Source organism: Trachypithecus francoisi, unplaced genomic scaffold, assembly GCF_009764315.1.
Source record: "Trachypithecus francoisi isolate TF-2019V2 unplaced genomic scaffold, Tfra_2.0 Lachesis_group4, whole genome shotgun sequence".
Taxonomy (NCBI): domain Eukaryota; kingdom Metazoa; phylum Chordata; class Mammalia; order Primates; family Cercopithecidae; genus Trachypithecus; species Trachypithecus francoisi.
In genome coordinates this window covers 36,541,593-36,562,782 of record NW_022681469.1, presented here as the reverse complement: position 1 = coordinate 36,562,782, position 21,190 = coordinate 36,541,593, and the positions used below count along the sequence as shown (strand labels likewise).

General features: G+C 34.4%; 1 protein-coding gene across 22 annotated transcripts in view; it reads right to left on the bottom strand.

The window, feature by feature from the left end:
* Positions 1 to 21,190, bottom strand: part of CADPS2 (calcium dependent secretion activator 2) — a 578,042-nt gene that overhangs the window by 302,780 nt on the left and 254,072 nt on the right. For all 22 annotated transcript variants that reach the window (XM_033192372.1, XM_033192385.1, XM_033192376.1 and 19 more), the window contains exons 5-6: positions 19,188 to 19,424; positions 12,833 to 12,951 (exon numbers count right to left, since the gene is read on the bottom strand). In XM_033192372.1, coding sequence (XP_033048263.1) covers positions 12,833 to 12,951; positions 19,188 to 19,424 — 356 coding nt within the window. The remainder of the gene's footprint in view (positions 1 to 12,832; positions 12,952 to 19,187; positions 19,425 to 21,190) is intronic.

Here is a 21,190-nt window from a genome sequence, read left to right as displayed (position 1 = left end):
TTGTAATATATCTTAATTCACATTAGTGGTGCTATAAAAGTGTGAACTATTTTGATCAACTTAAAAGAATTTGCTGTTTGACAATTACATCTTCAGACTGGTTTTAAGAAAAGGATGGCTACAAAAATGGATGGACACTTTTCCTCCAGGCCATCAGAAGCTACATGATGGAAAGAAAACAAAACAAACAACACATGCAGTAGCTAAGTCAAGGAATTAGCCTCTTTGCGAACAGAAAGCAGTTCCATGGAGTCAGAGCAAGAAAGCCGAGACTGGTGTAAACAAGTTTCTCTTTCTAAAGATCCCAACAACTGTGGGAAAACAGCAAAGGTCACTGGCTTAGCTGGGGACCTTCTCTGAAAAAACTGAGCCATGAAACTGTCACAGATATGCCCAAGAAATATTAATGATGAAATTTTAATGTAATCACCAATCTGTCTGATTATAGGGGAAACAAGTCCATCTGTTAGTAAGTCTCATCACAAAAGTGACTAATCACATCCACAAACTTGCTCTGAGTCTTCTAGAAATACTGTTACTCCTGTAATTTTAACGAGCTTGCCACAGCAGAAATCAAGACCCCTGCGCTAAGCAATTTATAATTCTATTCCCACTATTAGTAGGGTATATGCTTAGCAAAAAGCTCAAATAAACAGTAAAGTCCAACAAAAACTTTTTATGACATGAGTTTGTTCAGAGCTGAACTTAAAATAACTTATGTCTGTTTGGGTTCTATTTACCAAAAGTTTCATTTAATAAAGGACTAATGAGCTTCTCCCAGATGTTGGTTCAGTGCCTTCACCCAGAATCCAGTATTTGCAGAGAGAGAATGCAAGAATGAGGCAACCTGAAACACTGCTCACATGTAAAACAAATAATTGGACATTTTGCGTTTTCAGAGGGAACCAACAGCTAAAGTTATTTAATATTGATGTGGATGTTGACATTTAGCTACTGATTTTATTTTAACAAAAAAAAAAATGCACCACTTTAAAAATACAATTTTTTAAATGTGGATAATGATAGGTCAACTTTTCACATCATTAGAATCATATTCATAGTGCATAAATATTGTTCCACTTTTTTTCCTAGACATCTACCCTACTTGAAAGTGAAGTAATACAGGGCATAAAAGATGTAGATTTCATCTCTACCATTTTGGTAGAACTATATAAAATTCATGATTTTTTTTCACATTCAAATATTAAAATTTTTGAAGATTCTTATGAGAATTTGCCAAATTCAATATGATCCAAATGCTGCCATCTGCCAGCAAAGCTATATTACGGCAAAAAAGGAAAGTTAAACATTAGAACACAGTGAGAATTTCACAGACTTGCTTCAGGTAAAATTTGCTATTTTATAAGCCAAAAGACTTCACATCTTCGCCAACCAGATCCATCTTGCATTTTATGTAATAAGGAAATCTGAGCCAGGAACACAAAAGTGTTACTTGTCTAAAAATTGACTAATTCTTCATTTTTATTTTTTAGCCACACTTCACCACCACTGTGATTTCTCTGGTGGTCTTAAGTCAATGAAGTTCTGGGAACAAAACAAATTAAAAATAGGATCATCTTCTCTTCCTTAAAAAACATTTCTTTAAATAATGTTATATGAATATCTTTGCAGGCATGTTTCTAAAGCCTATAGTTTTAATTTGGAAGACATGTAAGTGCAAAAAAATCTCCCCAAATCCTAAGTTTACATAGACTTATTCTTCCCAGGAAAACAAAACAAAACTTAAAAAAAAAAAAATAGTGCTGTTATCTTACAGGTCGCAGAGTTCCTATACTTAGAAAATTTTCTTCAAATTTCAAAGAGAAGGAGAAACTCCTGTAGACAATAGCTCTCATGCTGCAAAAGTTACCTGATAATTGTCAGTACTTCAGGAGATTCAAATCTCCCTTTTAAACAGGAAGGCTTAGAAATTATGATTTTAAAAAACTGCATTAATTTTAAAATATTCAGCTTGCCATTAACCTTACTAAATGACTTACTGACAAAAAAAGTTTTATAAATAAAAGGAGAAAAATCACTGTCATGGATATATAAATAATAGTGTCTCAGTAAGGAAAAATATGTTACTTAGGTGGTTTGAGCTAAAAGTTTCCATTAAAGCAGGAGAACCTGTAGCAGACTGATATACATATAAAATAATTACATAATGCATAGATCAGAATCATGGCCAAATTAAGAAAAAAAAAGAAAGTTTATTTTTTCAAATGGGAATTACCTCATTTGAATGTGTGAGATGGGAGGTGTAGGGCATACATTTAAAAATACACTTCACTTGCAAAGAACGTCAATCTTCATCTTACGACCATTGCAATTATACTGCATACAAAACTCCACAACTAAAAAATCTCTATATAATGTGTATATACAGAAACACACTACGGAAGCTAAAAAATGAATATTTTTTGCTCTGAATCTATACATAAGTCACTAGAATATAAAAATGGAAATATAATATATTGTATTGACTTTGTGCTAATGAAAAAGAGAGTGTTCTGAGATCAATATGGGTACAAAACCTTCACCAAATTGAAGTGGTCTTGAAATATCAATCAGAGTTCCTGGGCACAGAAAGACCAGGGAGGTACCATGTGTACACACAAAGGCATGAGACAGTAAGACAGTGTGACTTTTTTTTTTTTTCTGAGACGGAGTCTCACTCTGTCGCCCAGGCTGGAGTGCAGTGGCGCGATCTCAGCTCACTGCAAGCTCCACCTCCTGGGTTCACACCATTCTTCTGCCTCAGCCTCCTGAGTAGCTGGGACTACAGGCACCCGCCACCACGCCTGGCTAATGTTTTTTATATTTTCAGTAGAGACGGGGTTTCACTGTGTTAGCCAGGCTTGTCTCGAACTCCTGACCTCAGGTAATCCACCTGCCTCAGCCTCCCAAAGTGCTGGGATTACAGGCGTGAGCCACCACACCCAGCCGCATTTTTGGCTCCCACTCTGCTTGGATCTCCAGTTCACTGAAGTCATCTGAATACTCTGATTCACAGAAACCTCATCTATTCTCTTCTTACCACTGAGAACTAACAAAGTGTTCCAAGATATTTTTATGAACTCTTTCAGATTTCTCTGTATCTGAAAGAAGAGCAATAATATAAGGTTGCATTCAATTTAAGATTATCATTTCTTTTGCTAATCCACATGTCAGTTACAGAGGAAGATCCCAGCTTCACCTTAATTCCATAACTCCAGAACAGGTAATAGTCAAGTGCTCTTCATATAATGTATTAACATGGTGACAACATGGAAGACATGGCTGTAAAATTACTGTCAACAACTGCAGGATATTATGCTGCACAGCACTAGAGATCCTTTGATGGCTGCACTTTAGCACAGCAGATATAAATCTTCAATGACATCAACTAAGACACAAAACCAATGTTGACAGAGAATATATGACAACCAACGAATCTTTTCCCTTCATAACTGACACTGAGGCATTATTCATTTTGAAAACTATCTCCATTTGATTGTAGCTAACTCTCAAATCTTAAAAAAAGATTATAAAGTGCTTAACAAATAAATATTATATGACAATACAAACACCCAAGCCAAAAATCTCAGAAAGGACTTGGGAAACAAAAGCACATTCCACTTCATAAAATAATGTTTGCTGTTTGGTACTGTCAAAAGCACTCAATCCTTTATTAAGTGTGAAACTCCTCCTGTGAATTTCCTGGACTTAAAAATAGGATGCTAAAAGAGATTTAAAGAAAGTAGAAACATGAATACATGAGTAGAAAAATAAAAAATAAACACCACTCAAAGCAAAGGCTAAAAGAAAAAATAGTGAATATATGGGCAGAGGTACCTGCAGAATATAATGATTGAGTGTTCCTACCTATATTACCCCAATTAACTCACAAAATAGTCCTTGAAATAGGTACCACTCTTTCCTTCATACCAATGAAGAAATAGACTCGAACAGATATAAATAGCCGCAATAACACAGCTAACCTGTGGCAAAGCTAGGATTTATACTCTGCAATGTCTCAGCCTTTCTTTTAAAACCATGTTGTACTGATAAACACCCACTATAATCCCTTGTCGTTAACATTTTAAAACCTAGAAATTCTACTACTGCATGATCTTTATATGTAGAATCTAAAAACTGAAACTCATAGGAATGAAGAGTAGGACAGTGGTTGCCAGAGGCTGAAGGTGAGGGAAATGAGATGTTGATCAAAGAGTACAGATTTTCAGTTATAAGATGAACAAGTTCTAGGAATCTCTGTACAACATAGGGGATGATGGATATATTAACTTGATTGTAATAATCATTATACAACATATACATATATCAAATAATCATGTTGGACACCTTGAATACAATCTTTGTTAAGTAAACAATTTTAAAATTTTACAACAGAAAAATTCTACTTCCTTATCTTTCATTCAATGTATTTCTGTTTTTAAATATTATGAATTCTGGTAATTTTTCAGAGCATGAACTTATTTACTAATTCATACCAAGAGCTATGCAATTACGTTTCTTAAAATGCCTTTCCTAACTTGTGGATATCACTATTGTTATTCACTCACAGATTGTTGAAGATCTTGACAAATCCTTTACATGCGCGATCTCCATTTGCTCTTTACAGCAATACTCTGGAGTAATTATTACTGGGCTTGTGTCCCAACAGAAGATTTGTACTTTAATGCCCCCTTAGGAACCCTGCCCTATGTAAAGATCTGCACCAGCAGCACTGAGGGTGGACCAGCCCTGGGCATATCTCTTGGACTACTGGACAGAGCTCTAGATGTAACAGTTACAGCATCTTAGAATAAAGGCATTTCTTCTTTTTGGTTCAAAAATTTGCATGTGAAGTATGACAACACTAAAGTGTTTGGTTTTCTGTTCTTGTGATAGTTTGCTAAGAATGATGGTTTCCAGCTGCATCCATGTCCCTACAAAGGACACTAACTCATCCTTTTTTATGGCTGCACAGTATTCCATGGTGTATATGTGCCACATTTTCTTAATCCAGTCTGTCACTGATGGACATTTGGGTTGGTTCCAAGTCTTTGCTATTGTGAATAGTGCCACAATAAACATACGTGTGCATGTGTCTTTATAGCAGCATGATTTATAATCCTTTGGGTATATACCCAGTAATGGGATGGCTGGATCAAATGGTATTTCTAGTTCTAGATCCTTGAAGAATCGCCACACTGTCTTCCACAATGGTTGAACTAGGTTTTAGTCCTATCAACTGTGTGAAAGTGTTCCTATTTCTCCATGCTGTTTTTCACTGGAGCTCATGAATGCTCTTCAGCTAACATCTGGAATCTAAATCCATCATATCTTCTTATTAATTCAGATGCCTCTAATTTTAAGGATCCCCAGATTGCTCCCTTTATTGTAAATAAATTATCAATGAATGTAAATTTCTGTATTTGGCTAATGCTTGTCTCTTTAGGCTTCATTTTGTTCTGCACCAACAGTATTGGTCTTGAGAAATGTTACTTCTAGTGAATTTATTTATATAAATAGAAGCAATCTGTCATGATTTTGAAGATGGAAATGAGAGGAGAGAAAACTTTTGTATGGTTTGAGTGTTTTGCCTTTGGTTCATTAAAAATAGGCACAGTTGGCTGACCATGATGGCTCACGCCTGTAATCCCAGCACTTTGGGAGGGCGAGGTGGGCAGATCACGAGGTCAAGAGATCGAGACCATCCTGGCCAACACGGTGAAACCCCAACTCTACTAAAACTACAAAAATTAGCTGAGTGTGGTGGTGCACGCCTGTAGTCCCAGCTACTCAAGAGGCTGAGGCAGAGAATTGCTTGAACCTGGGAGGTGGAGATTGCAGTGAGCTGTGATTGCACCATTGCACTCCAGCACTCCAGCCTGGTGACAGAGCGAGACTCCGTCTAAAAATAAAAAAAAAAAGAAGGCACAGTTTTTCAAAGATCATACAAAAATGTAGCATATTTTATCTCTAGTCTGTAAGAACAGCTGACTAATGAATTATACTTCAAAAATAATTCGGACATTACTGAATTAAAATGGAAGCTAATATGTTTTTTAAAGGCATGGTTAGATTATCTTGTTTTATATGCAGTCTGTATTTAATCTCTCTTAAACATTGTCTCAGTACCTTGCCATTCTGATAAGCATTCCATTTGTAGCTGCAATGTTCTTTCAATGGTTTGGCAGATATTACAATTCTGGTTAAGAATTTAAACTTTCCAGAAATTGGTACTGGAGACTGTATTTCCCATCATTTTTATGAGGCAAAAGGATGTTCTATCATAATATCCATAAATACATTTCTCCAATGAAACATAATTCATTCGTTTTTCTCATTGCTTCTTGTCTTTTTATTACTTTCAGGGGGTGGGCAGTAGAGACCCATTAATCTACAAATGCTTTTAATAAAACAGCACTATGGGATGAAGGAGAGACAGAAGGGGTGGCAAAAACACAGTGTGGCTTCCTGGTGTTTTTGTTTTTCTCTCTAACAAAAGTTACCGATATTTAATTCCCTAGTGTGATTATCAGTGCACTTTTATTTTATTGTGGTACTGCACTGGACACTTAAAAATTTGTTAAGAGGTTAGATTTCAAGACTGGATATGGTGGCTCACACCTGTAATCCCAGCACTTTGGGAGGCTGAGGTGGGAGGATTGCTTGAGGCCAGGAATTTGAGACAGGCCTGGGTAACACAGACTTCATCTCTACAAAAAAATGAAAAAATTAAAAAAGACGTTAGATATCATGCTAAATGTTCTCCTCTATTTGTGTTTAATAATGAATTTCCTTATTTTCCTGATACCAAGACCTGTTTTTACCTTCCATTGGCTATTACTAGCTCCTGTGTTTGTTTAGGCACTCAAAGGATACTTAACACTTGGAGGGAATAAAAGACTAGTACATATAAGGAAATTTAGGACTACTATATGACCATAATAAATCTTGTTCTCCCTTCACCACCCCACAGCTGGTCATCCCTCCTACTATCCCTCCATTTTCTTTTCAGTGGTATCATTAAGGGTATGGGCTAACACCAAAATAAATGAAATGTCTGGAAAGGGTAAAATGCTATAAAGTGTAGAAACAATTCCTCTGTATCTCATTCATACAAAACTTTTCCTGGTTTACTAAGAGACTGTGAAACGATGACTTAAAAATCCATAAATAACAGGAATTTTCTCCATAACTGAAAAATATAGTTTATCCACACTCCCTTCCCTATTTTACAAAATAAAAATTAAAATGAAACTTTCACAAATTACACTGCCTCCCTGTCACTCTTTGTAAATCAAACTTGTCTATCAATACCATGTTACTAGACCCCAGGTCCTATATTCTAGGTTATGTACCAATCTCACACGCTGTTTCCCCCTAATTGCTGGCAGGAAATCAGAACTACAGGAATGAAATAGGCAATGGCCAGAAATCTTGATTAAGTGTATTGGAAATATGGACTAAATAAGGCACTTTAATTAGTATCAGACAGAAGGATGAATTTATCTCCAACAAAGCACAAACTGTTGAAGCATTAAAATTTGGAAAACGTGTCTGAGACACAATTCACTATGATGATGGAGGAGATACATCTCTTTACTGTTGTGCAAGATGAGTTCAGGATGAAAGTAATGACACTGCTAAAAAGCTGCAGTTGGTCAGCATTCATGAGATACATTTTTAAGGTAATCTGCCCGGGATACCATGATAAATACAAATCTCTTAATTCATTTAAAAAGTTAACTCAGTGTTCATGGGGAAACACAGAAAGGCTATTTTAGTCAAATTTCCTTACAGAAAGAGTAATTTAAAAAAAGAGCACTGGGGGCTTATTATAATACTTCCTCTCAGGTTTCTAAGTATTTTAATTCACTTATATTGTTCATGCACTTGTTCCCCAATATCAGAAGCCCTTTCAAATACATTATGAATATACAGAAAATTAAATAACAGCCCATGAAACTTTAACTGTCTGTAAAAAAAAAAGTGTTAAAATAACATAACTTCAGATAAAAGTTAATTGGTCTCACAAACCAAATATTTAAGTATCAATTAAATATAAGATTTTGTAGAAACTACGATAAGCAAAAAAAATCCAGATACAAAGACTACATATTGCATGATTCCATTTATATAAACTATCCAGGAAAAGTAAAATTGCAGAGCCTGAAAATAGACGAGTGGTTTCCTGGAACTGAGAGTGGGAGCAGGAATAGACTGCAAATGGCCATGACAGAACTTTCTGAAGTGATATGTCTAAAAATTGAATTTTGATGATAGTTGCACAAATGTATAAATTTACTAAAAATCATCTAATCTACAATAGATGGATTTTATTTTATACCTAAATAAAACAGAGAAGATTATGTGGGGAATAAAAACCATAGCATTGAGATTATTAGAGAAGTCACACTCCCTCAAAATCTCATGGATTAGTATGGTAGACTTAATAAAATAATCTAAGGACCATGAAAGAGCTTCCTAACAAGTGGTGGTACAATAGTATTCTTCTAGTGGGTTTCAGGACTGACAAGACTTCAATTCTCTCGGCCACTGGAGTGACATGGCAGGACCTGGGGCTTGTATTTCCTGCAGCTAAGAACTTTCTTCCATTGACTCTATTTACTACAGAAACAAAATATTTTGCTGATCAAAGGCACCTTGATGAATGAAAATGAAAAGAGATCATATCATTACTTACAAATGCAACTAAAGCAGTACTTAGAGGGAAATTTACCATTGCAATTGCCTATATTACGAAAAAAGAAAGATCTGAAACCAAAAGCCTAACTTTTCACCTAACACATGGTAAACATGAAAGCAAACTAAATCTAAAAAAAGGAGGAAGTAAATGGTGCAGAATGAAGATAAAATAGGGAATAGAAAAATAGGAGAGAGTCCAAGAAATCATCCTAGAAATGTTATTTAAAATAGTTTTTTTAATGGACAAACTTTTAGTTAGACGGGCTAAGAAAAAAGAAAGTATATTCAAATTACTAGAATCAGATATGGAAGAGAGGATACTATTACTGACCTTATCGAAACTAAAAATAATTATAAAAACTATGATCAAATGTGTAACAATAAATTGAAGAACCTGGATGAATCAAAAACTTAATGGCATTAACTTTTAATGGCAAAAAACACAATTACTTTTGCACCAACCTAATAGAAAAACCTAAAATGACTCAAGAAGAAAGACAATGAACAGATCTATAACATGAGATCAAATTAATAGTCAGAGGATTACTACCAAAGAAAAGCTCAGTCCCAGATGACTCCACTGGTGAATTCTAGCAAATGCTTTAAAAAATACAAATTCTTCATACCTTTGAAAAAAATTGAAGGGTCTACTTAAAACTTATTCTACAAGGCCATTATTACCCTGATAACAAAATCAGAGACATCACACAAAAAATTACAAGGCCAATATCTCTTATGAATACAGAGGCCAAAAACTTCAACAAAGCACAGAAAACCAAATCCAGTAACAAATTTTTAAAATCTTATATTATGACGAAGTGGGAATTGTGCAAGGAATGCAAGGTTCATTTAACACCTGAAAATCAAATAATGTGTTACATCCTATTAACAGAATAAAAGATAAAATCCACATGATCATCTCAATAGATGTAGGAAAAGCATTTGACAAAATCAAACACCCTTTCATTAGAAAAACAGTCAACAAACTAGAAATAGAAAGGAACTTCCTTAAACTGCTAAGAGTTTCTATTAAAAATCCAGAGCTAAAATCAGATTTAATTATAAAGGATTATATGCTTTCCCCCTATGATCAGCAACAACACCAACATGCCTTTTCTTACCACTTTTATTCAACATTGAACTGGAGACAGTCAAAAAAATTAAATAATGGAAATCTAAATTAGACAGGAAGAAGTTAAACTATCAGTATTTACAGATGACATGGTCTTGCACATAGAAAAGTCTACAAAATCCACTAAAAATGTTAGAGTTGATAAGCAAGCTCAGTAAGGTTGATTGATGCATATAAAATCTATATACAAAAATAATTCTATTTCTAATAATTTGAATGATTTAAAAGTAAATTTAAGAAAACAATTCCACTCACAATAGCATAAAAAAGAATAAAATAATAGAAATACATGTAACAAAAAGTAAAACTTTTACTTTGAAAGCTACAAGACATTGTTGAAAGGGAAATTGAAGGTCTAAATACATAGAAAGACATCCCATGTCTGTGGATCAGAAGACTTAATACTGTTAAGATGGCAGTATGCTCCTAATTGACCTACAGTTACACCATAATCCCTACTGGAATCTCAGCTGGTGATCTTTGCATAATCTTCACAAAAGTTGATAAACTGTTCCTAACATTCATATCAAATTTCAGAATAGCCAAAACAATCTTGAAAAGCAACACAGGTGAAAGCCTTACACTCCTGATTTCAAAAATTACTGCAGAGCAATGGTAATCAAGAAAGTGTGGTAGTGGCATAAGAACAGGCATATAGATTGGTAAAACAGAATTGAGAGTCCAGAAACAAATGCATGTATCTATGGTCAACTGATTTTCAAAAAGGATGCAAATAACATTCAATAAGGAAAGAATTCAACAAATGGTGTTGGGACAACTGAATAGTCACATGTAAAAGAAGGAAACTGGACCCTTATATTACACCATATACAAAAATCAACCTAAAATACATAAGTGTCCTAAATGTAAGAGTTAAAACTATGAAAGTCTTAGGAGAAAGCATAGAGCTAAAAATTAGTGACTTTAGGTTTGACAATGAATTCTTAGTGGTGACAACAAAGGCACAACAAAGAAAAAAATAAATTGGACTTCATCAAAATTTTGTGTTTCAAAATACAAATCAAGAAAGTGAACAAATTCATAGAATGAGAGAAAAGATTTGCAAATCACATATATGATAAAGGCCTAGTATCCAAAATAGAGGAACTCTTAAAACCTGAGAAAACAAAAATGGGCAAAGGATTTGAACAGACTTGATATATGGCATTTGATACTGGCATTGCACATCAGGCAGGAAAAATGTAATGGTGCTAGGACATTTAGCTTTCCATATGAAATATATACATGTAGGGAAAAATATTTATACCATATCAGCTTGTATGAGTATACTTTATGATGTTCAACAAAATCACCTAATGACACATTTCTCAGAATATATCCCTGCTGTTAAGCAACACATGACTGTATATATAATTCTATTTATATGAAATGTCCAGAATAGGTAAATCTATAAAAGACAGAAAGTAAATTAGTGGTTGCTTAAAACTGGAGTGGTTAGGGGTTGATAGCTAAAGGGTACAGTTCTATGTGTTTTTTTTTTTTTTTTTGAGATGATGAGTATATTCAAAAACGGATAGTGGTGATGATTACACAATTCTGTGATTATACTAATGTATTACCCCCAAATATATACTGTGACTAGATCACAAAAATAAGTTTAGTCAGTTGAATTAATAAATTCCACTTGAATGCCTACTAAGTACTCAGATATAAGACTAAATAGGATAAGATGTTTTACCCTTTTCTCAGGAGAAAATATATTGCAAAATTAACAGATAATTAACACAGTCCAAAAATTAAAAAGTGGTGAGCCAGAAAATGTACACTTCCCACTGGGTTAAAGGGAAGGATTATTCTCAGTGTTGGTTAAGTTGAGATTCTCAATGCCAAGAAAACAGCTACACAAAGATAAGAGGGAAGATGACTACAAGCAGAGGGGACAGCAAGTGCGACACCAGGAATGGGTGGGTAAGTGTTTGAGGAACTGCATGAAGTCCAGGACAGATGAATTGCAGAAGATCGGGGAACAAAGGGAGCAGGCGAGATCCCAGAGGTCATGAGAGATTGGTCAAGTGCAGGCCTGTAGGAATTTGTAGGTTAGGATGAGAAGCTTCAACTTATTTCTTTTCAACCCCCTAAAACTCTGAGCACTTCTCTACCATTACACATAACCCTCTGTATCTCCCTATCCTGCCTGCTCTAAAGAAAATGAACATTTCTCATACATCTTCGGTGCCTATTTGGGATCTCAACAGAGGTTTCTTGAATGAACAGGTCACATATTGGTATTATAATAAGGCAAAAATCCTAAATCCTATAAGATATTTAGAATAAAGATTAAATAGAAGAAAAAAAATGTTTCCTAAAGGTAATGTACAAATGAAGGTCAAGCATATTGCATCTGAATTCCTCAGGCCAGCCTGGTTGTTTCTACTAGAGACCATGATGGTTCCTCAAGTTTGAATGAGTTAAAGAGAACATCTTACTAATTTAATTAACTCATTGCCAGGATCTGAAACATCAAACTGCTGGCAAAAAGCAGCTTTATACTCTGATTATTGTGCAGCAGTCATTAACTGCTTCTCTAGCCCACTACTAAGTATTCCAAATAATTGTGCAGAATCATGGTATCTACTGTTACATCACCAAGAACTATAACAGGCAAAAATGAAAAGGCTATTAGAATACAATTCTCACAAATGAAATAGGATTATGTATTACCTTTCAAATAACAAATGATGATAAAATTTGCTTTCCTTAGAAATGACTTATAAATGTTTTATTGCCTAATGATTAGCTTTGCATTTGCATCTTGGATTTCCTGTTTGTACTACACAGGAATTCTGCCAAAATTCTAATTATAACATCATTATCCAGAAAGGAACACACTAGTTCTAACACATTTGAGACAAAGCTAGCCAAATAGCAGTTTTACAGTGTAATACCACACATTTATGCACATAAATAGAGCATGTTTCTTTGGGAGGATTAAAAAAACAAACAATAACAACAATACATTTTTTTCAACTGGCTTACTGTGGCCTTGAGGCTTCAGCCTGGTCTGTCTGCAGTTTTTCTCCTTCCACTTCCATTGTACAGTAAACAATTCGATTGGGAGCAACTGACTTCAAGCCTTGCACTTCCATTATGACAATCTAAAGATAAAATGATTTTAAAATAATGCATCAAGTTGACAACATTTAGCAATATACAGAAATAGCAGCATGAACTGTAATAAGGAAGACTGACAAAACTGAAAAAAAATAATTTTGTTTTTGTTAACATCATTGGTATTTTATCTTCTTTATAATCCACCTCTATTCATAGAAGGTATAGCAAATAACATTTTTAGGAAATCTGGCAACTGAAAATATATCTGCTGCCAGCTACAGATAAGAGTAAGGTCAAAGGTCATAAATATAAGCTGTAGTGAAGTAAATGAAATTTAAACTCAGATCCTTAACAAATTAAGGCAAGTCTGCATGAAGTTAAGCAGAATCACAAATGAAAATTCAGTGTAGATGATAACAGCAGCACATAAGTTCCATATAAATTAATATAGTATATATGAATGGTAGACATTTATACCATCATACTAACTCATTGATATCAACACGTGACATCAGAAATTTTCTATATTCACTTGAGATTACTATTACTGTCTGTAAAAGAGTTTAATTTATGGACTGTATCTTATTAAATGGAAAATTATAATTTGTCACTGAACATCTTAATACTAACTTGGTAAGAAAAAATAATTTTTCTATCCATTGAAGATATGTACCAATTTAATTCAGTACACTGGAAAAGTGTGGAAAAACTGATATTGCCTTATGTATTTGTAACTCCTGAGAGAAAGGACAACATATATTTTTTATGTGTGCTTTTTAATGTTTGTTGAAGAGGCTGCCAATCTTAAAACACTGTAACCTATCATTCTCATTGGATGTATACATCAAATACGAATATTATTTACCATAAGGTTTTCAATCAAAAGTTACATTATGAACTCTTCTAAATTCTCTAAATTTAATTTATAAAATAGATTAAAATGCATTTATATATGTACATTGATTTCTTCATTGATCTCATGTTGCAGCTGCACAAATAATAATAAAATTCATGTTTCATAGCTACCAAAATATCTACCATAAACATAATCTGTATCAGTTCCTGATCATGTAATACTTTATTACAGTCATTACATTTTTTATAGAGTCGCGATAAGAATTTTGATCCAAAAAGGCTCAAAAAACAAACCATCTTAAAAGTGTTCTTCCTTTCAGCTCTGTTACAAGAGAAGAGTCATGTTTGTAAATATAAATGTGTATTTGGCTTTTGTTAAATTTTGTTTTCATAAAATATATAGGAAACTGATCACTCAGTTATTTATCAATAAAACAAAAGGTCAAACTCAGAACAGGTTTTCCTCCTCAACCAGGGCTTTTGTCATTTTCTCACATGGAAATGCAAACCAACATACGAATCAAAATCAGGACTTAACTGAAAACAAACTAAGAAAATTAATGGAGAATTGATAGAGAAAAGCAGTATCTTTCACAGCTGTTCTAACACTCCTCAGGGAAACTGGAATGAAATACTAAATCTTGATTAAAGAAAATAAGCAAAGGAAGTTATGCATTTTTAATGACTCAGGTTTTTTGCTAGTAATATTGAAATTTGTTAGATTCGTATACAAATAAAACCAGAAGCTGAGATAAATCAAATATATAACCATATTAATTAAAAGGCAAATACACTTGGACTTACCACCATTACTCTAATAACTTCTTAATAATAAAAATGTTTGATGGTCATTTAAAATGTATGAAACAACAGAATTGGGTACCACAAGTCTAGAAATCGTAAGAGCACTGCTTCATATTTCAGAATATTATTGACACTGCATCTCTTTCTGCAGTGTGTTTAAATAACCCAAATGCAAGAGAAGAAAGGCAGCATCTGCTTGACATTATTTCTGTCACCTCTACTATAAGCTACTGTAAACATGACCTCCTAAAACATACTACTTATGAAACAGCACTCTGCTTTTCAAAACAATACTTCCAACTGTGCTGGGAACGTTTTATCCTGCAGAATTGTCACTTTCAAAAGATACAGTTTCTGTGATAAATCTATACGTATAAATAAAACAATATGATTGTACAGATCTGATATCCGAAAGGAAAATAAAACATAGCTGGCCTTAATAATTAGTGATAAAGACAGCCAAGAATTCCATGGACCATCAGCTAATCTAATTTTAAGTAAGTGTTTCAATTCCCAGCAAAACTTGCTAGCGGACCTATGGAAGCTAAACTGACCCATTTTTCATCTTCTCTTTCCCATTCTCTCTGTAGCTGATATCATAAGGATAAAATAAATAAAGTTATCCTAGAAGTAAAAAGAAGAGTGGCATGTATAAAATGAGAAACTAGGTAACTTTCTTCCAAGTGAAACGCTGACCACAGAGTTAGGAGACATTTAAGCATGTGTAGTTTATAAAAGAATGACACTGAGCAGTATGGTGAAATTGGGAACCATATAGCACCAAACATAGAGAAAGTCATGGAATCTGCTAGCCTAATATCAACGAAAGAATTCAGTGTAAAAAACCAACTACAGGTTGGGCGCGGTGGTTCATGCCTGTAATCTCAGCACGTTGGGAGGCCAAGGCAGGCGTATCACAAGCTCAGGAGACTGAAACCATCCTGGCTAACACGGTGAAACCCTGTCTCTACTAAAAAATACAAAAAAATAGCCTGGCGTGGTGGCGGGTGCCTGTAGTCCCAGCTACTCTGGAGGCTGAGGCAGGAGAATGGTGTGAACCCGCAGGAGCTTGCAGTGAGATCGTGCCACTGCACTCCAGTCTGGGCGACAATGGGAGACTCTATCTCAAAAAAAAAAAAAAAAAAAAAAAAGTCAACTATACTCATGCCACTGATAACATTCCCCACTTTCCACTTCTTAGGTCAACATTTGTTTTTCTAGTATTGCTTGAACATTTAACATTATTGAATAGCTTAGTGTTTTGTAGATTGGATCATCTCTTGCTTTAATATTTCTTCTGAAGCCTTAATGAACAGAGAGACCTAAAAGTAATCCTGTACGGCTGCTTTTTTGGTACCATAAAAATCCTTAATTCAGTAAGTATTTATTGAGTCAATTGTGTGCTAGGCACTGTTTAGGCACTTTCATTACCTCAGTAAACAAAAAAGAAAGAGAAAGAAATATAACCTTCCTGCAACTTACATTCTAGTAGAGAAAGCCAGATAATTAACAATAAACACAATATATAACTGAACTATATGTTAGTTGGTAAGTACTATAGCAAAAACAGAACTTGGGAAGGGAATAGGGTATGGTGGGAGAAGGGAAGGGTGGGAGCAATTTTAAAGAGAAGGTGACATTTGAGTAGAGTTTTTCAAATCTGCACTTTATTCATTTGACTCAGTATAGTTCTTAGAAAAGATTCCTCCACTGGACCACTTCTAAGCCTGACTAATGAAGTGTGACAGCTTTAAATGGGATTAACTGCTTGCCTTTCAGAGTTTTCTTAGGCTGAAATATGGGGTCTGAGGAGCAAGGTTTGCTGAAAGAACTAGAGATAATTACTCAGTTTAGCTTGGCTGATGTCACAGGCCCTGTGACTAGAGGCGTATCTATTCTCTCTGGTGTCCTATAAACATGCACTGCACCATCACCACTTAACGCGACTTTACTTTGTTGCTGGACATATAACTCTTGCTTAAAATACTGCAGACACCGAGAACAGATTTGTATAATGCTATGGTAGGAAAATATCTGCCTTAGATAGACATAGCAACAGAGGATGTCAAAACAATTTTATAAATATGCAAGCTTCTCAGACCATGAAAAGTGAAGTTTTAGCTCATATTCTCTGCCTAACAACCTACTGCCAACTGAACAGTCCTCCTAAACATATTGGCAATAAAGGACAGAATAACAATTCATAGTTATCACTTAAACATTGACTCAGCAGCCTAATTTTGTTTTCAATAGGCAAAATATAATTCATAAGTTAATTATTACAATTATTACAATTATTCATAAGATTTTTGAACAACAGAGAAAAGAGATAATGTTCTAAACTTTTAGTTCTGAATGTTTACATATAAAGATAATGGTAGACTTGTACATTATAAAAGTTATTTGCTCTACAAATTATTTTTTTCATCAATAAATTTAAATTATAGACTGGGCACAGTGTCTCAAGCCTGTAATCTTAGCACTTTCGGAGGCAGAGGTAGGTGGATTGTCTGAGCTCAGGAGTTTGAGGCCAGCCTGGGCAAGATGGTAAAACCCCATCTCTACTAAAAATACAAAAGGAAAAAAAAATTAGCCAGGCATGGTGTTGCATGCCTATAGTCCCAGCTACTCAGGAGGCTGAAACAGGAGAACCGTTTTAATCTGGGAGGTGGAAGTTGTGGTGAGCAGAGATAACGCCACTGCACTCCAGTTTGGGCAACAGAAAGAGACTCAGTCTCCAAATAAATAAATAAATAAATAAATAAGATAAACTCCTGTTGGAAAAAGTTATACTATAATTAAGGGACGAATTTTGTTTTGTATAAAGTCTTAAAAAATAGAAAAGAGTTGATGTTTCGTATTTCACTCAGCAGGAGATCTGAGACAGGAATAATGAGGAAATTCTACAGGTAACATGCTATGTAGGTTCAAATTAGACATCCTTATGTTATAAGATTGAAAAGGCTGAGAAGAAACCCAGTAGTGAAACCATTTGGCAAAGTCATTAGGTAAGCCCAGAATCGAATCTTGAGTCAGAAGAAAGCTTCATAGTTCTAATATAACACTAAGTTTAATCTATTAACCTACAACTAAATCATTAATCCTGAAGTCAAGAAAGTGAGAGGCAGATGTCTTCAAGTTTGAATGTATCTCAGAGTTAAATATATGGAGAAAAAAGAATAAACATAGAAGTTTTCTTTTTCTGCCATAAACTAAGGAAGTGAAGTTTCACTAAAGAAATTGAAAACTGTTCTTCGTAAGACTGTACTTACTTTTATTTGTCAATCAGCAAATGCAAATGGCAGCACTGGGAACCAGTAGAGAGGATAAAAGGAAGGAGCTATAAGCCTCAAATAATTTTTGAAAGAGCTATGAATTAAAGTGTCACATTGTTACTATTTTCTAATGGAATAAAAATTATGAGGAGGGGAAGCTCGAGTTTAAGCCAAATGGTGACTTGACTCTCCTAATTATTATGTTAAAATCTTTTATCTTAAGGCCTCACATACCTTCTTTCTCCTGGGAACTAAAGATGTCAGGCGTGTGTGTGTCTGTGTGTGTGTGTGTGTGTGTGTGTTGTGGTGTACAAACCCACAGACGTATAACTAGATAAGCCCATATACATAGATTATCAATGAAGAGATATGTAAAGCATCAACAGAAAGCTGTACAAAGAGTATTAGTCTTTGGTTTCCAGTGATTTGCATAAAATAATGAAATTCTGAAGTTTTGGAGAATACAATTTTAAATGTACGACTTTTGTTCTTGCTCTAATATGTACTGTGCCTGTAATAAAACTTGAAGTCCTGAAAAAGAAGAATTCTCTATTTCTCATCATTCATGATACCTAATAATGTGTATTATAACTGGCTTATTTGATATGATCCTAGTAAAATGATCCTATGGGTAAAGTAGATTTAAAAAGAAAGGTTAACCAAAAATCTGAAAGGAGTTCCCAAATTGCAAAGAATTCAATTATATGTTGAATTGCTATTTCTACCCATGTGCGTTTTGATGCTTATTTTATCAAGGAATTTCTGTTATTGTTGTATTTTTGAGACAGGGTCTCACTCCGTCAGTCAGGCTGGAATGCAGTGTCTTGATCACTGTTCAATGTAACCTCAACCTCCTGGGCTCAAGCAATTCTCCCGTCTCAGCCTCCCAAGTAGCTGGGACTACAGGCTCACACCATCATGACCAGATAATTCTTTTTTTTTTTTTTTAAGGAAACAGGGTCTCGCTATGTTGCCTAGGCTGGTCTTAAACATCTTGACTTAAGTGATCTTCTTGCCTCAGCCTCCCAAAGTGCTGGAATTACAGGTGTGAGCCACAGTGCTCATCCTATTTTATCAGTAAACTTACACTAGACTCACTGGCATAAAGAAGACTTGCCTTAAAACTTTTATTATTTTCTTATTTAATCCTAATACTGCTATGTTTAAAGGAAAATTTGCATTCATTTGCATATACAAGCTGAGTGTCCAATAAATGAAGAATAATTTAACATCTCCAACATATATTACACTGTTTTAAATTCTAAAAGTTACTGCAAAGGTCAACAGAAATTATTTTGCAGCCTCATTTATGCTATCAGAGGTGAGCATGAGATAAAGCTACTTACCTCTAAGGTGAATGACAGCACCACGTCGGACTTTGACAGCTGAATCTCATTCTCATCTCCTATGTCCAAAAATGCAGAGTTCTGTGAACGTTTTAATTTTTGTAATTTAAATTCTGGACCACCTTTCGAAACTGGAAGACTTTCCAAATTGGCCATTAGCAAATTCACCGAAGACCGCAACTCTTCTATATACATATTCTCCATATCTTTTGCTATAAATTTGGGGAATTTTCTTTCCTTGAAAATAATTTTTAAAATAATAGTGTTACATAAGTCATATTTCAATTTCATCATTAAAAAATTGTATGATGTATATACTTTGCTGTCTTAGGAATTACAACACTCGCAACGTATCTACCCTACTTCAGTCACTAGGCTTTAAAATCCTCAGGCTTTGGCATTTTTGATTATATCTAAGGCACTTCAGATATCTTATTGAGGATCACTGCAGTACAAAATGAAAAAATCACACATATTTTCACATTAACTTTATTTGTGATAAGATCTGCTTAAGGAAAAACTAACTCTGAAAACATGCATGGAAGACATTTTAGTGTATAGATGAACCTTAGCCACTAGTAGCTTTGCAATGCTTGAGATAATTGGTCTATAAAAAAATTCAGGACACACAGCTTTGCCAGTTAGAAAACAAACATTTTAACAATAGCCCTATTTCTTACCACAGATATGCATTGTTGGAAGGGTATGCTTTTTCATAAATAGGCATTAAAAACTCACATTATTGAAGAATGATATGGTCATATTTCTAAATTTGGTAAATTTTCACATTAATGTGCCAAGATCTCTTGTGGCTATAAATTCAGTTTTTTACTAAAGGCTTAGAAAAAGTTTAAAGCAAAAGGAAATTTATGATAAAAACTATCAAGGGAAAAAGTAACAATATCAATTTGGAAGATTTTATTTTCTTGCTAAATTATATCAGCATTGTCATTCAATAATTTTAACTCTGCAATCAGATTTGTTTCTTCTGCTCAATTAAAAGGACATTCCAAATATTGATATTTACCAAATCATTCTTTGATCGTGCCAAATCATTCTTAGAGAAGATTATAATAAATTTATATTCCCCAGAACAGCAAATGAGAGCACTTTGTTCCCTCACATTCTTGGCTCTTTCTTTAATGTTTGCCAACCTGGCACTTAGGTTTTCTCTCTTAAAGACAGAGGGTATATAGTTTTACAACATTAAGCCTAGTGTAAAATGACCACCACTGCATAGAACTGGCTGGAGGATGAAAGCCTAAAGCGGCCATCTTTCAAATGACTGCTGAATGCTCCACATCATTCAAAATCTAACCTAAGAAATCTGCATGTCTAGTACAACTGGAAAGCATCCAGCGTGCTCTTGTCAACCTGCATCTAGTCTCTGACTCACTTGCACCAGTTCGTTCATGGGATGGGAAGGAACATCTGGCACCACTTCACAGATTAGTCCCAGAGTCGCAGGCCACCTGTTTTTCTTCTCCCCCAATATAACCTTCACATATTTCTTTTTAAAATAATTTACATATAATCAAAATTAAAATTGCATAATGTCACAGACAGATTAAATATCTACATTAAAAATGAACTTTCCCAAAGAAGGTTCTTAAGTATCCTTTTAAAACTTCTATACAGTTTGAAGCAACATTCCAAAATAGCAAATTTGTATCCTTAAAAAAAACAGGCAACTACCCAGCTATAGAATACCTGGGTTTCCTTTAGTGGGAGAGGGGAGGGAAGGAATTGTCTTTAGAATAATTTTTCACTATAAGCAAAGAGAGGGGAAAAAAGCAAAATGATCCATAAAAAACATATTTTATGTTTTTGGACTAACTTTAAGGCTGTCAGAAAAAGCATCCAAAACTGAGAAACAAGGCAAAGCAATAAGGGGGCAGATCCTTTCAGTGTCATATGGAAGTGAAGGCCATCCAATGATCATTTGGGGAAAAGATCTTAGTTCACCTTATTATTTATTATTGATTAAAGGTCCCAGACAATAA